The 16,971-nt window shown below is 34.5% G+C and overlaps 2 protein-coding genes across 2 annotated transcripts; both read right to left on the bottom strand.

Annotated features, from left to right (window-relative positions):
• Positions 1–2,850: 2,850 nt before the first annotated feature.
• LOC136822726 (myophilin-like) lies at positions 2,851–3,766 on the bottom strand. The gene has a single exon (XM_067079008.1). The coding sequence runs from the start codon at positions 3,672–3,674 to the stop codon at positions 3,087–3,089; it is 588 nt and encodes a 195-aa protein (XP_066935109.1). The 5' UTR covers positions 3,675–3,766; the 3' UTR covers positions 2,851–3,086.
• A 7,002-nt stretch (positions 3,767–10,768) lies between these two features.
• Positions 10,769–13,919, bottom strand: LOC136822789 (riboflavin transporter 2-like). The gene is made up of 3 exons (XM_067079081.1): positions 12,223–13,919; positions 11,482–11,669; positions 10,769–11,218 (listed from the first exon to the last, which is right to left on the bottom strand). The coding sequence occupies exons 1-3, from the start codon at positions 13,148–13,150 to the stop codon at positions 11,036–11,038; spliced, it is 1,299 nt and encodes a 432-aa protein (XP_066935182.1). The 5' UTR covers positions 13,151–13,919; the 3' UTR covers positions 10,769–11,035.
• Positions 13,920–16,971: the final 3,052 nt, after the last annotated feature.

The raw sequence follows: 16,971 nt of genomic DNA, 5'->3' as shown, positions 1-16,971 counted from the left end.
GAAAAACAATAGGATGGAGAAGAGGAGGCACTTCCCAAACGTTTGGAAGCAATAAAAGTTCGCAGTTTTTCCGCAAAAAAGGGAAAAACAAAGGCGTTTAAAGCTTTTAATTAGTTTGTGTTTGTGAGCATTATGAAATGACTTTTGCATGTCCTCCTTAAAGGGACATGGTGAAAAGTCTAATAGTCGGAAAAGGATATAAATAGAACCATAGAAAGTAAGCCGCGGCTGGAATGAGCAGAACTTGATTTCTGCTGTGTAACCAGTTTCTGACAATGGTTCAGTGTTAGTTTTAATGGTAAAAGTTATGCCACCGTTTTATTAACGTAATAAAATGAATGCATTGGGCTTTTCCAGAAAATATTTTTGAAATTTACCCCCCGAACATCATGACTTTTGACCCTCCGGACAGCAGGTCTAAAATCCCCGGACAAACATCAGTTGATCCCCCGGATATTCAAAATTACTCTCAAACAGAGTACAAGGCAAATTTGTAGATTTTTCACTACCCCCGGACACTATATCCTCCAACCCCCCATGCACGGTTATTTTCCGAAAGAGCCCATTGGAAATAAATCACTCAATGAAGTAAAGAGAGTGAATATAGATCCATCAAGAAGAACAGAATATCTCAACAAAAAAGTATTGGAACAAAATGCCTTCATCATATTTTGGTAAAATTATTTCTGGAATAAGTAGAGGAATCTTACAATATCATACTCGGGAAGTTTCACATAATGAGCTTTAGATTTACAACTACAATGGTCGTTCAAAGTTTGCTTTTTTTCAAAAGTGCTTACAAAGACAATATAGGCTAGATAGTGTCATTTTTATCAAAATACCAAAAGAATCTATATAATCTAGCTCATAATGTCAATAGGAACCAAAAACTGGAAATTTTCAGCTATGAAAGAGCCGCTGTCACCAAAAAAAGAAAAAGTACGAAACTTTTATCCAAAAAATTAGGTCTACTATTATTGTAGTTCTTATAACGTGCGACGACACAGACACAGAACATCAATTTAGCTGACAAAAACAATGCCGTCAACATTCCATATACAATGATGAATGAACATTCTTATACTATGATAGAACTAGATTGCGATTTTAACCTCGTTGGAAAGATATTTGTGAGAGGTGAAGCTCTCCTATTATTTCTACAATCACAGCCCATCTGGTAATATTTTGAGGAATGAAGATAAATACACGAAATAAAGGAGCGTTCAAATTCACTCCCGAAAATGTATTTAAGGTTTTGTTTTTACATAAGTGTTCCCGTTTCATACCAGACACATATTTCATATCAGGACAGTGTATGCCTATTGTTATATTATGCTTATGTAAGCAAAAAAATATTTTTCTTTTCCTCTTTCTGACCAATCTTGCTCCACATCCGTGTCAATCCAATGTGAAAAAGCTAGTGAATTAAAATTGATGAGTAAGCAAACGATATCACTCTTATTTAAAAAACAAAACCTTTAAAGAGGAGTTTTGGAATAAGAATTTGGTTGGGGGACGCTTATTAGAGTGGTAGCTGAAAATTATTTTCACATTTACAAAGCTATAAGTACTATGCTATAGTCTAAGACAAATCACTATCTAAGAAATAAGCCCAAAGCCGAAGAAAATTCGCAAACGGGTTTTTCGCCGAAAAGAGTAGAGTTTGACAGTCTTCGAAGCTCTCCCGCCGACTTTCTCCCGTATACCGCCATAACGCCATACCGCCATATTTTCCTGCCTTTACTTACTATCAATGTAACGGACGAGAACATCGTCTAAAGTATACCCTATATAACCGTTTCCAGGATCTTACCGAGGAAGTATGTCTCGAGGAAAGAGAAAAACTTTTGAACATTAATCAAGATACGAAAATAGAAACAGACTTTCTAATCTCGTAAGGAAGATAGATGCTTTCCTCTTTCATGGAAAACGAAAAATGAAAAGCGATAAATCTTCCTTTGCCGAATGAAATGCACTCACAATGAAAAGTCATTACCGAATGTTTAAAGTATCTAATCATTCCGCTTGTATAGAATAGTGGTAACGATGCCGGCAATAGTGGCAAAAGCGACGTCGGTTAGTTATTATGTCGGATTTAGAAAACGTTCTTTCATTGGGAAATAGAACGTTTTTGGTCATGTTGATTCATACGTTATTTCTTAAGAGACGGTAACCTTTTGGAGAAAGCTTTGGCCATTTTTATTTTTTTGCCTTATTGTTCACTTGTTTTTATCGAGTCGCTCTCTCCCAAAAAGTAGGAATGAGTGATATAACCCAGCTGACCCACAACGTTGTTTCAACGTTCATCTAACGTTAAATGGACGTTGTGAACATTAAATTGACGTTGAAAGAACGTTGTGTGCCAGCTGGGAGCCTTATTAAGAACATTTAAGGAAATCTTAAGTTTAAAAATCACGCGAGGATAGCCAATCATATTGGTACTAAAAATAGTGTGTGTATTTCATAATTAACCGTTGCGCTAAATGTTTTGAAAATGTGAAAATTTTGTTGAATAGTTTTTTTTGAAATCTAAAATTTCAAACTGAAATGAAAGCTTGTAACTTGAGAGTTAGACAACGGTTTTGGTACCATTAGAAAGGGGTATTTTTATAATCTTTCTAAAAGCATTCTGTTTATGTCTTTTAAATCAAGTGGTGAGGTGTTAAGACTTGGAATTTTTAACAAAATCTGACCAATTAAAACGCCACAAAGAGCTGTTTTTTCTACAATATACATGGACTACTCCGTCATGTATCAGCCGTATAAATTCTTGACTTAACATTGAAAAAGACATTTTTTTCTTTTGAAAATCTTAGTCATATTTCTAGCGCGAGAAAAAAAAAATTAAACTTCATTTAGAATATAATTTATTTTGATAAAAAAACTACATATAGTTAGGAACGTGATATCTGTACAAAAAAAAGGTCACTTTTTACAAATTTTAAATATTTGTATAATACAGTTTGGATCGAGAGTTATTTAGCAGCGGAGAAAGTGAGATCCATGCCCTTCGAAAGGAAGCGCTGAAAATCTTCTCCCTCTGGCGTTTTTAACAGTCTGTCAAGTGAAAGTTCTGTAGAGACTTTTTAATCAATAATAGCCCTGGTTTTGCCGAAGTTTTGTCCAGCTTGTGAAGCTCCTTTGTTTGATCCAGCTTGGAGGCCGATCACACCTTCTCCAGATCTCAATTGCTCTTCTGAAAATTCACGTTTGTTCTCAGTGGCCTCATCGGGGCCGAGTGATGGCCCAGTGAAGCCATTGACGCGTGCTTTTCGTGCAACAGCGTAAATACCGTTGACAACTTGTGGTACGTTTTGGGCCTCGTATAAATCGACTGTTTGGAAAAGATCAATTTTGCTCATACCCAAGGCTTCACATTCAGCTAAGAATTTACTGATATTCTCCATCTGTTTGAAAGCCATCTTGCTTTCGTTGATTTTTGAGATACTTCCTGGTTTGATCTTGTTCATCAATTTGCAAAGGACGATTCCATCTTTCAACGGTTCAACAAATTTCGATTCTCCTTTCTCCTTAGGTACTGGCTCGCAACTGAAATCTCCAACAACTTGTTTGATCCAGTCCAAAGCCTCATTAGCCTGGTCAGCATCGAATTTCTTGGCTTTCTTATTAGCTTGCTCAGCAGTAAATCCGTATCCTTTAGGTCGGTTGGCCATGGTTGATCAAAAAAAGTTGTGAAGTAGAGAGATATTGAAATGATCTGCTTCAAGAGATGATTTGCTATGAAGTGATGAATTTATCTCTAACCGTCTACACTATTTATATGGAGTGTTTGTCTTGAGACGGTTCATAGACGCTTCTCCTATTGTACCCTTTGTTGTTAGTATTCTACTCTCACAATACGAAAAAAAGAGGCGTAGCGTTTGTTTGACTTTAGGATTTTATTAAATGTTTTGATAGAAGCTATATAGCAGGAAGCAGGACAGACAAACAAAAACATATCTCAAAGTTTGTTTGGCTTCATAAGGTTTGATATGAAAACCTTTCTCTCTCCTCTCTTTTGAGACAACACCCTCACAAACGAACGATGTGATCTTTTCCCTTATAAGTCGCTCGATTTAACGTGAAATGTTTAATGGCTCAAACGTCACTCGATTAATGGAATGTTTACAAGCAACATAACGTGTTTCACAAGACTTAATAATTTTCTTAAAGTACTTTCTTAAAAGCACTACACGTTTTTTTATAAGAAAATCCAAAATTTTTTGAAGCCTTTGGATGTTCTTAATTTTTTTAGTTTTAAGCCTAAAAATATTCTTAACATGTTCTTATTTTCCTCATTTTATGAGTATTTTAATCCATTTTCTCAAGAATTTCGTTGTTTTTGAGTACTCAATGCCCTAAAATGTTCTTATCATTTTAGTCATCGAAGCCTTTTGTTCTTATAAAGTTTGTTCTTATAAAAAAACGTGCATATGAGTCTATCAGACTTACCAAGTTAGCCATCTTCAACAAAAAAACACAAAAAATTATTGGTTTGAAAAATAAAACTTAGAATAGAAAACCATAAACAATGGATTGGCAATACCTTATACGGAGGCCTATTATCTCATTTCTTGCAATTTGGCTTTAAAGTTGTTGTTCTAATTCGTCCTTACTTCCCATTGCGATTGATCTTGTTTGAGATCATAATTCAAATACTTTATCCTTGACTTAGCTTCAGGCTCTAGACATTCCAGGCTAAAGGCTGAAAGTTTGTTTTTAATAGTTCTTATAAAAAAAGCGTCGAGTATTCATCAGATTTAACAATGAAAGATAATTTTCTGGAAGCCAATAGAGTTAATTTGTCAATATTGGTAAACTACAAAGACTTTCAAAAACTGACAATTTAAAGCTGAACTATTTTCATGTCACGCTTTTAGTTCAGAATGAATCTTTAAAAGAGAAAGCAGATTGTGGTGTGGACACAGCTTTATTTTCAATTATGACTCTTTTTTTTTCCAAAACCAAAATCCAAAAAGATCTTAAAAAGTGTCTCGTAAAGCTCAACATAATATAACAAGAGCTTTTTTCTTTTTTCATGGATGATCAATCTTTGGGACTTAGAGTATGACTTAATTTAATCGCTGGTTACATTAAAGCTACTGTTCAATGATTCGCCGCAAGGCTTGTATGCTTCAAAGTTGATATTTCTGTAACAAGTCCATTTTATAACTTGCCAAAAATCCCACATCCATTGACTTCCAAGCCAGAAGGGCTAGACTCGAGACTCCTGGATGGGAAATGAAACCACTTATTTCCAGAACGCCCGCGCGTTGTTTTCACAACGCCGGATTGAAAATAAAATCTATCGCTAGATCTCAAAAGATGCAGTCCTCAAAAACAAAAAAACCGCTAGATACAATCCGTCGTCATGATTACTGCGCGTTCTAGGCGGGTTTTGGATGGGAAATAAATGGCTTCACTTTTTCTTGCCTGGGAAAGGTTAGAGATTCTAATCTAGTCCTTCGGGCTTTAAACTCAATGTCACGTACGCTTAATGACATTTAGACATCGATGATTTATGCAAGTTAAACTATTAAATGCCATCACTTCGTAACTTAATAAAAATACTCTTGGATTTTAAAAGTTCGTACCCCCCAAACTTAAAGAAAAAATGAGAATCTGGACTTAGTAGGGCGGCATGGTCAAGACCTGTTTTATAAGAACAGAATGCTTCAGTGGCCAAAATATTGAGAACAAGTTAAGAACATATTTAAAACACACAGTTTCTGAAGAAAATGGACAAAAATACTTACAAAAAATTGAAAATAAGAACATGTTAGGAACATTTTAAGGCTTTAAAATAGAAAAAAAGTTAAGAACATCCGAAGGCTGTTCGTGTACCGGTACAGGTAGGTGAAATTCGGTGATCTCATCTCATATGACGCCAGTGGCGTTTAATGGATAAATGAATAAACTCAAAGGTATGTTGACGATCCATTGTTCGATTTGTATTTCTCCTCACTTTCTCTGAATATTTGGGCGTGGCACCCTTTGTTTAAAAAGAAAACACCCAATAAATTCTTTATGCGTCGAATGACATCTTTGGAATTTGGACAATTCAAAACATGAAAAACGCGAAGACTAGATTAGTAATATCACGGTCCTCATGAAAAAATGATTTGAATTTTTTTTCTTCAAATCCTGTAATGGGCTATTCCAGAAATAGTCTGTACCTCCTATGTTGAGGAGGTGGTATGACGTTCAGGGTAGTCTAGTTTTTTGAATGAAAAAATCCAGGGCAGTCAGTAACATCGGGTTCAAAAGCCAGGCTGGTCAGTATAACGAGGTCGAAAATCCAGGGTGGTCCAAAAAATGGGAGAAAAAAATCCAAGGGGTTCCTGAATAAAAAATTGGAAAAAAATTCAGCGGGTCGCCTTTTTAAAAAATGACCTCCTCAAAATAGAGGGTACAATTTTTTTCTGGAATAACCCGCAATCTATATGGCTCAAAGAATGTTGTCCTGACCATCCAAAAAATACCCAGTTTATTGAGATTCATGAAATCTAGTGTTCATAGGATAGCAAAAATGGAAGATGAGAAATAAGCGAACGAGCGTGAGTGATTTTAATGATTATTCCAAACTTGGTACTTAAATGACTTTATAGATTTCTAAAGACTTGGGGATACGAGAAGTTTTTTTCGCGTTGGTGCAATGCTACCTGCTCCATCTCACCAACACAAAGAATAAGTGCGTGTCCCATGGTATCTTTTTCTGTTTCATGGGACAAAAAGTGAGGGACATACCTAAAAGACATGCTGTTTTTGTCCCTGGGACTTTTATTGGTAGAAAGAAAAATGGGAGACACGAGAAAGCATTTTAGATTGGTGGGTTGGAGCATGTTGCATTGTACCATAACGCGAAAAAAAAGAGTACGATTCTGTTCTGATTTTTATCCAGAGACAGTGTACTGTACCTTCTTAATATGCCACAGGGCTGTTTCATTTGTGATATTATGACATAGTCACAGTATTTTTAAAGGGAACAAACTTTGACCCAAACTTTGTTACAGTCTTAATCCCCAGAGAAAATAAATAACGGCTAATAAACTGTACATGTGTGTTTTTTATAAGAACTATCCTCATATAAAAAGAAAGTCAAATCCAACCGAGATCTAAGAACTATATAGCAGACTGATTCAGAAATTGCTAAGAAGAAAGTCCTGATTTTAGCCTTTCCATCTTAACCATATTATAAAGAACATGAAAATTTTGTATAAAATAAGGACGATCAAGACTAGTCTGAATCGCGGACCTCTATAGATATACTTATACTATAGATGACACCGAAACATCTAAGTATATGTTTTGAATTTTATTCAAATAAAATGAAAAACGATTCTGTGTTTGAACTTCACATTGAAAATATTCAGGAGGATCAATCAATTTAGAGTACTTCCTATACAGCAGATATAAAACTTTTTTTCGGTAGAGGATGAGCAGAAGCCTAGATCAAGACTGACCTTCAAAAAATTACTGGTTCTTATAAAAAATAATGTGCATAATAAACCTCATCATTCTAAAAGATAAGGAGAAATATAATGTGGCTCAAATCTGTCTGATGTCCTTGGTCAAAAAAAACTCATTAAGACCATATTTGGAAATAATCTAAAGCTCAAAATCTAATTTGATGTATTCCACCCTAACCCCATTTGAAGTTTATTAGGTTTAGGAATGATAAATAACTTTTAGAGATTATAGAAAATGGGCTTTTCCAGAGAAAATTTGAACATGGGGGATGGAGGATATAACGTTTTTTGGAAATTTACCCCCCGGACATTGTGACTTTTGACACCCCCCCCCCCGGACAAGCATTAGTTGACCCCATGGGCAATCAAAATTACCCTCAAACAGAGCAAGTTTATCCCCCGGACAAGGCAAATTTATTTATTTATATAGACACTATATCCTCCAACCCCTATGTACGAACATTTTCTGGAAAAGCCAATCATAGCAAATGTTTATCAGTGCAAAAGCAGAATTATAAAGGGAACTAACCTTGGATTAATGGAACTCTCTCACAATAACCAACCAACACGATTCGTTTCAGTTATCATTTTGTAATTCTAATTCATCATCATAATTGTCCAAAAAATTCCGCATATCACGTGACCTAAAAGAAGATGATAAGAGATGATAAGAGATTTTTCTTGATCAGTTTGAGAATGGAAATCAAAATTTGTCATTCAACACGTAAATTCTTTTTCTGGATAAAGATTGGCTACAGATATTCCCTCTGATATGTTTTGATATAGAGGATGCGTATCGTCTATAAAGTTCCCGTCCGAGAGTTACCCTATCTTTTTGTGTCTTTGAGCATTAGAAATTTGATTACCTTATATTAGGAGACGTGTAATTGACACGAATTGAGAAATTTCGTGTTCATTAAAACCCCTTTAATTGAAACTAGCCGCTGGTGTTTTTGAAAAAGCAATAAAATTCGTGTTAATTTTTTGCTTGTTAATTTCAAGGCCGTTAAATACTTCCTTACTTATATTCATGTAAGCTTGATTAGTAAGTTTTAAGAGATCTTTAAGTTTCACTATAAAGTTTGATTGAAAGTTTGAATTGCTAGAAGTTAATACAATCATTTCTGAACCTTTTGAAAATTGAAATAGGGTGTAACCCTCGGACGGGAATATCATATACGATACGCATCCCCTATATCAAAACATATCAGAGGGGATGCTTGCAGCCTAGAATAAAGATGCATTGGAAAAAGACACTATTTAATCAAATATGGATGCAAATGGAAGTTTCGAAGGCTTTCAAGATGATCCGCCATGTTTAGAAAACAAAACAACTCGGTTTTGAAAAGACAACCTTTGCTACTTGTTGGACTCGTTACACATATGTTTGAGATTTCAGTACCATCCTTTGGTATATTACCATTCTGAAATTTGGCAACTGAACATAAGGATTTCAGAGCATTTTTACCTGTAAATTCCAACTTATTTAGTTCTTTGGTGTTTAGAAGGTGAAAAATGCGAAAGAACTAATTACTTTAGACGGCTCACCGAAGCCCCATGATCCTTGAGCATGGTCTTTATAGATACGTTACCTTTATAAGTATGTTACATAAGTACGTTACGTCAGTTAGGATCGACGCGACCCATGCGATTCTCCTATTTGTGCTGGAGATTTTCCTGACATGGCGGTGGCCTTAAACTCCGTGCAAAAGACATAAAAGAATTTTTTTCTAAGACCATGTTCGCACGTGACGGTTCCGTTTCGCTCCGAAACGGGATGAAGCTATTCTATTGGTTAGAAGTGACGCAACACTTGAATGTAACCAATAGAATGGCTTCATTTCGTTTCGGAGCGAAACGGAACCGCCACGTGCGAACATGATCTAATACTTCTCATGATCTTGAAAATGAGTATCTTCTTACCGAAAAACGTTCTTCTTCTTCCATCCATTAATTCAACGCCCATTATTGAAATGTAGTTTTCAAAAGTTTGCTTTTCTGTTGTATATTTTTTTGTGAATTTTTCTATACTCTAAAAGAAAAGGTAAACGAGTAGTTAGTATTACAAAATTGGATTCCGATTCGGTTCTTTAGCTCGAGGGTAGCTAATAAATTTTGGACAAAATAGGTAAGGTCAGCAGCTACGTCACAGTGTGAAACCTTAGAACTAATCTTGATGTGTTGAATTGTCAAAACCCCAGAAAAAGTTCTCCACATCTCCGAATATTTTGATTGGCGTTTTTTAGAAATTTGACTTAAACCGATCAAAATTTACATTTAAAATTTACATTTAAAACTGAGATGTTTCAAAAGTCATTCTCAAACATTTAATTTGAATTTGCGTTTTTCAAGTTTTCAATAATATTTTCAAATTAGTAATATTTAGAAATTTTCTATAATTATATACATGCACCTTAAATTGTTGCTTTATGAAAAATAATGTAATTCAAAAATATTTAACAACACTTCCACAATATATTATAAATTTTCTACTTCGTTACGATAAAAATCAAAAATTAAGCAATAGATAGGTTACAAAATTAAAATTTTTCTGTTTTAAGAATCTACAATATGATAATTTTTACAGCTTCACGGCACTAATTAAGAATAATATGCAAGAAGTACTGATACACTAACAAGAGTTTAAAAGAGCAATTCCTATTGCAACAATGACAAAGTGGAAAAAAGGCTGCAAAATTTGGTGGCTTTCCTTTGGCAGCAATAAAAATATTTCCTTTGGACTGAATTTCATTTTTAATAAGGTTATCTTTACTTTGCCAACAAATGAGTTCAAACAGTCCCTAAAATTCTCTCAATATTAATTTTTAAGAATCAGTAAATTTAGGGACTAATATTTTGTCAGGTTAAGACAATTTCTCCGTTTATCTGATTTTTTAATCAAACACACGATTTTTTATTTATAAAGAACAATTTCATAAGAACACCAGCCTCAGATTTATGCCCACAGAACAATAGCTCTATTTTTTGGAACAATAATAATTTTAAGATCAATCTCAGGCTCTCAGCCAAAATTTAATGGTTCTTATAAAAAAACAAGTGTGTAGCCATAGTTAAGAAATACATCATCTTTCTTTCATGGATACTTCGGCAATACACCTTTTCAGCCTTAGAAATGGATTTTACAAGGATATATGTAAAAGGGAGTACAATAAGGGAACTTATTTTGGCAGGAACTAATTTTGGCTAATTCGGCGAATTTAGACAAAATTAAATATTTTGCTCACTCGCCAAAATAAGTTCTCACCAAAATTAAATTTTTTGGTACTAAGCCTAAGTAACTTCTTGAGTTCACAAAAAAAGCTTTAAATAAGACAAAATAGAACAGATTTAGGCTGTCATTTGCCAAAATTAGTTCCCGCCAAAATTAAAAATCTTCAGGATTTTTGGCGCTTGTCAAAATTAGTTCCCTCCAAAATAAGTTCCCTTAAGGTATATTAACAAAGGATTGGGACCATTATCAAAACACTTCAAGAATCCAATACCATAGTTAAAATAAAGAACAAACAATTACTAATAAGAAGAAACAACTTTCCATTTTAATTCCATTATGATTTGAATACTTTGGCATAATTGACAATTGGGAACATAACAACAGCACCAATAAACGAACCAAGTTGCATTGTAATCCCAGTATAAAATAAGTATTGGTGACCAAAATCTCTCATAACAGATGCAATAGCTAACTTGGTGTAAGCCACAAGGGACGATGCCACCATACACACTACGACCTAAGGTAACAGGTGAAATAAAGAATTATTTATTGTGCACAAACTGGGCCATGGAATTATCCCTTCTGACAACTTCTGACATTATTTGAACACACTTGGAGGTTTAAAAGAATTTATTTATCAGAAAAGGTGGAATCGTGGAAGAAAACATTCGACTTTAAAGCGGCACTTCTGATTCTTTCTGCAAATCAATCCAAATGGGATATTTTTTTGGAAGAAAATCATTGAAGGAGAAAATATAATAAATAATGCTGAACACTTACGATTAGAATTTTACCAAATGTTTTGTCATACAGTAAGGGGTATGGGCTCAGTGTTGCCATTATGAGTAAATAAATAACAGCTAAAGTGTAACCAACAGATCCACCAATGACGTAATGTATTGATTTTCTTGGGAAGAACATGAAGAGGAAACAACTTATCGAAGCAACGATGGGACCAAGAGTGGACGCTGAAGGCGAAAAAGTACATCAAATGAATATACATAACCTCCAGATATTTGAATTTGAAATTCTGTTGACTCATCAAAAAACGCAGAAAAACGCTGAATAAGCAAAATTTTAAATTGGAACATCTCAAGAGCTAGCCATAGTTACCTTAGAAATTATACCTCTAGTTGATAGTACTTCAAAATTGACATTTCAATGTTCTCTGCGCTAAAATGACCTGACACCCTTCAATGCTTCTTAGAAATTTTTCTCCAGCTTTGCCACTAGTTTTGAGGTACCGAGGGACCATAATGAGAAAATAAATAAAAGCCCATATGATATACTATTTGCCTGTGTCTGCCAAGATCGCTCCTAGACTATCATATAGAGGTTCTTATTGTTTGTTGAGTTGTGTAATTTCCACCATTATGGAAGCAAACGTTCGAATTCGCAGAGGCGATCCCTTTCGCAAATCGAACGTTTGCTTCCATAATGGCAGAAATCATGTAACTTAACAAAAAATGAAAAACCTCTATAACAGAGGATGATTTTTGAAATGAAAAGAAATCAACTTACCAAAATGGTAGGATAATTCCCCATAAGGTCCATAAGCATACGAGCCGACAGATGCCATAACACCGTTCTGTAAGACATTCAACCATGTCATACAACAAAAACAGACTTGTATCAACTTTCTATCATGACCAGTATCACCAATGACCAAGTAGTTATCTGAAGAATCGCCCTGGAATTCACTAGAGACTGAAGTATGGAACCGGTCATAATGTGTTGAAACTTGAACTTCATCACTGTTGATATGCAATTGTTTAATTGAAGGGAATAGGCGTAGAATCAAGTATGAAGCAAAACAAAGGATCATTAATACACCAAGAATTAAGAAAAATGTACTTTGTGAATATCTCACTGGTGTCAACAATTCTCTACCCTGTCCGTTTGGTAGAGTACCATTGTAAACTTCCACACCTTGTGCTAATCCAAATATAGCAGCAACAAGGGAACTCATGTTTTCGCCAACATAAAAAGGACTCATGTAAAAAGCTGGTAACAACGACATGAAGGGTAAAAAAGTAACAGATGAAGTGCAGTCAACGAGAGCTATAACAAATGTTAATAAAAGTAGAGAGGTGCTATGTTCAGCACCAAAAATGTTTGAAGTTTTTTTCCAGTAACAAGCTAACAGGATGGCACCTATTATTCCAAAAACCAAAATAAGGCATATTGTGATATGCTCAAGAGTTTCTTTCCGCTCTGGTTTAACACAATATTTCTTGAGTAAACCGTAGCTTATTGGTCCAATATTAGCAATCTGCACGATTATTGTTAAGTAAGAAGGTAATTTCCAGCCTTCAGGTAATTGATTGACAAGGTTTGGTAGCTCAACCCATAGACCATTCATCACAACCCATGAGCCGATACCAAACAAGCATGAGAGAATCCAAACTTTGATTGAAAGTCTCTTGCTTTCATCGGTTGAACTATCCATTGTTGATTTTGTGAGTTATGAAATCTGTTCTAAAGACAATAAGGTATTTTCTATTATTTATTGATTTACTTGTAGCTAATAAATAGGAAGAAAAACGTTCCCTAACTACCTCAATTTATTAGGCCTTGATTACACGCTAAAATAAAAATAAATTCCTGGTGTGTAATTTGTCAATGTATGAGGTCTGTTAGAATTTTTAGGAAATAGCCTACCCATGGTGCACAGATCTAGGTGGTTGTCTTCTCACCCCCTGGATCTTTTTTTGAGAAGTTGTTTATTATATTAATTTGAGTCAACCTTGTTCCCTGCGTTTTATCAGTTTTTTTATGATTACTGATAACGTCAGTTGTCTGATTTTCAAACGTGTAAGGTTACGAATTCAATAACAAAATGTCAGATTTTATTTGTTGTATGATTTTGAAACCATTGTATTGCAGTTCATCTTTGTAACGTCAGATTTTTTATGGCGTATTGTTTTGGGTAATCTACACCAAAAGGTATTCTCTGGCATCCATAAGTAATGTGAATAAAGCCTAGGATACACTGGGACAAGTTTGAATTTGGTCAAATCTTTACATTTATGGCTCAAAATTTAGATAATTCCTCAAAGTTATTCAAAAATGTTAATTTCATTGAAAACCACTGCTTTATTTTTTCATAAAACCCTCTTCTAGAAGTTTTGCAGCACATCCTTTTGCTTGCTATACAGTAGTGAAGATATGTAATATCTGTCATTGTGAAATGAGAAAAGTATAGATATATAAATAGCTCAAACAGATAAAAACGAAAAAAGTGACAAATATTTTCGTTAATTATGTTTATTTACCATTTTTTTGGCATTTTAATTTTTAAATCATTCCAAAACAGAGAGAAATTTAGAAAAAAAGTAAAAGGGAATTTAAACATTGGATTGTGAAAGAAAAACCTAATCCAAATGAAGGTGATAAAAGAAAAAAAGTAACAGTGGAGAAACAATTAATTGCAATAATTTCTGATAAACACACTTCCGTACAATCCTTTGCACGTTCATCAAAATACATACAAAATGGGGACAAGTACAAAAAAATTTACACAAATAACAAACATATCAAAAGGCATACAAGCATAAACAACTCAAACCTGAAGTCCCAGACTCAGTCATACACAAGTGTTTCAACCGGTATTCCAACGAAGCCATATTTTGGTTTGTACAGAAATTTTGCCCGCTCAAATCAAAACAACAAAATGGTCAATCTCACTAAAGCAAAACATTGCCGCCACGGCATTTCCCTGGATAAAAATTCTGGTCACGTGACCATTCATGATTTTAGACCAATGAAAACGCTTCATTTCCCTGAATTAAAGTTGTGTCTATACTAACACGCGGGAAATAGATAGAAAAAGAGAGAAAAACCGGGGGTTAAATGAAATTTTTCTCCCTTCTTGCGGCAAACATAAAAGAATCTAAGAGGCCATTTATTTAAGAAAGGGGTGTATATCATAAATAAATTATGTAAGTAAGTGATATTTTAAGTAACAAGTTCATTAACAATTTTATTTTGAAGTTTGTTTTTAAAAACAAAACCCCGTGCTAGATGATAATTTCATTTTCTTAACTTATGGACCCATTTGGAAGTATTTGTAATACAGATCATTTGGCAGTGTAGTTGCAGCCTATACAAGAATTGGAATCTAAAGTCTGAAGTCGTAACTCCTTGCCAGTGACCCCGCAGAGAAATTTTTAGTTGGCAGACACTGACTTTAGGTTGGTTTGGAAATCGTTTTATTTTGAAATGTAATCTTCACTTTAGATGAATACTTTTATTCTTTTTGAATTCATGAAAGGTTCCAGGTTTGTTTACTTTTTATTTCAAATTATTTCATTGATTATTTGAGCTGCAATAGCTGATTGAAAAACGAAGATTTTTGATAGTTATCAGCGTGGGCTTGGCCGCGGCTGATTTTTTTTCTCCTGTACTCAGCAATTTAGAGGTTGTTCGTATTACGCGATTTGGCTTACGCGTAACACTTGTGCATAGAGATCATTTAATATATAGTAAAGATTAGTAATATCTGTCATTGTAGAAAAAGAAAAGTAATGATAAATAAATAACTCAAACCGATAAAATCGAAAAAATTGAAGAATATTTTTGTTAATCATGTATAGTACTGTGAGAGGTCCTAAATCCGACACCACTGCCTAAATCCGATGGGGTCTTTCAAAGATACAAACTAAAATAAAAACAAACCTTTCGCTGTGACGCAACGAAGATACCAAAGTGTCAACTAAACTGAGAGATTTGATACACTGAACCAATTGAACCAAATAACAATAATTGCTTCTTATAACAAAACATATTTTTTTATTGCAATATGCACAACGTCATAAATGACAACAGTAGTTGTTAGAGATGTTTTGATTTTCCAAAGCACACGAAAATATAAAAGAGGTCTGTGTACGAGCGTGCTCATTTTGAAACGTTACATACAGTAATCAAGCCTGGTTTTTATTACTTTCAAAGCACACGAAAATATAAAAGAGGTCTGTGTACGAGCGCGCTCATTTTAAAACGTTACGTAATCAAGCCTGGTTTTTATTACTTTACACTGGCACTTGGCTTGATTGCGGGCCTTCCGTAAATAAACATCCGGACTTATGGGTGGTAAAGAGGGCGTTGATAGTTGCTGCCTCATTGATTTGATGTTTGTTATTCAAATTAAGTGCTACCGCATCCGCCCTTTTTTCAACTTCGCGCCATTTTTACAATTTAGTCTGTTTGTTTCTTGATGGAAACCAGCCTAAGTTGTTTCGTATTTTTCCCGCACAAGTCACTTTTATTACAAAACTGTTATCGTTTTAAACATGAGCAACTGATCCAGAATAAAAGGTAATTATTTTTTCTTAAATCTTTGTGTGTGTGTGAGTCTGTGTGTGCGTGTATTGTGTGTGCGTGAACTTAGTGTGTTTTCCCAGGGTGGGAGGGGTGGGTGGTGTAACAGGAAGAACTTTATAGATAAATCTACTCAAAGAAATTGTCATAAAATAAAAGTAAAAATGTTTCTTATATTCACTATTTTGTTGTCACTATTAATATTATGATAATCATTTATTCATTTTTTCTTTAGGGGAGCCGTCCATATTCATTTGACAACGCAAAACGTCAAATTGACGTTATGAGGGGGTGGGGGGTTTTCAAAAGTTAGGTTTGACGTTATAAGAAATCAAAGGTATACCTTTTTGTGAAAATCGCGGATATTTGTAACCACCAACCACACTATACTTTATAAGCTTTCGAAAACATATTTGTGTATGAAGTACATGAAAATTTGCTGCTCGCATAATCCCATTGGTTTGCGCTATGATATCATTACATCATATTTTCATTGTTTGCGCGATCGAGCAAACCACATCGCACAAGTGGGCAAAGAAGGTGGTACGCCTAAAGCACGGCACCGACCTAGCGCCAAGTGGAGCTTTTAATTTATTTTTAAATAAAAGTCATTAATTAAAAGAACACATACACGCACGGGTACAACCAAGTATGGAATTTGCGACGGAACGGGAAAACTTTGGTGAAAAATGGCTACTGTACAACTTTTGGTATATATCAGTACATCGCTTGACGTTATCTGTGGGGGGTGGGGGGTTCAGAGGATAACGTCAATTTGACGTTTTGCGTTGTCAAATGAATATGGACGGGTCCCCTTAGTTCTGCAATAATTTCTCAGTTTCTTCTAGGTTCCCCATTGTATTAGAGAAATCTTTTTTTTTTTTTGTAAGGGGTTATCCTGCTGTGTTGCAGCGAAAATATATTCAATTCAATTCAATTCAATTCAATTTA

The sequence above is a fragment of the Clytia hemisphaerica genome, unplaced genomic scaffold (assembly GCF_902728285.1).
Source record: "Clytia hemisphaerica strain Z4C2 unplaced genomic scaffold, Clytia hemisphaerica genome assembly, whole genome shotgun sequence".
NCBI classification, from domain to species: domain Eukaryota; kingdom Metazoa; phylum Cnidaria; class Hydrozoa; order Leptothecata; family Clytiidae; genus Clytia; species Clytia hemisphaerica.
This window is presented reverse-complemented; position numbering and strand designations above follow the sequence as displayed.

Bases quoted from the DNA above. Each gene is read 5' to 3' on its own strand.
- LOC136822726 (XM_067079008.1), bottom strand. From the start codon at position 3,674: ATGGCCAACCGACCTAAAGGATACGGATTTACTGCTGAGCAAGCTAAT.
- LOC136822789 (XM_067079081.1), bottom strand. From the start codon at position 13,150: ATGGATAGTTCAACCGATGAAAGCAAGAGACTTTCAATCAAAGTTTGG. The intron at 11,670-12,222 runs GTAAGTTGATTT...TTTCGCCTTCAG, and splicing joins GGAATTATCCTACCATTTTG to CGTCCACTCTTGGTCCCATC. The intron at 11,219-11,481 runs GTAAGTGTTCAG...CTGTTACCTTAG, and splicing joins CATTTGGTAAAATTCTAATC to GTCGTAGTGTGTATGGTGGC.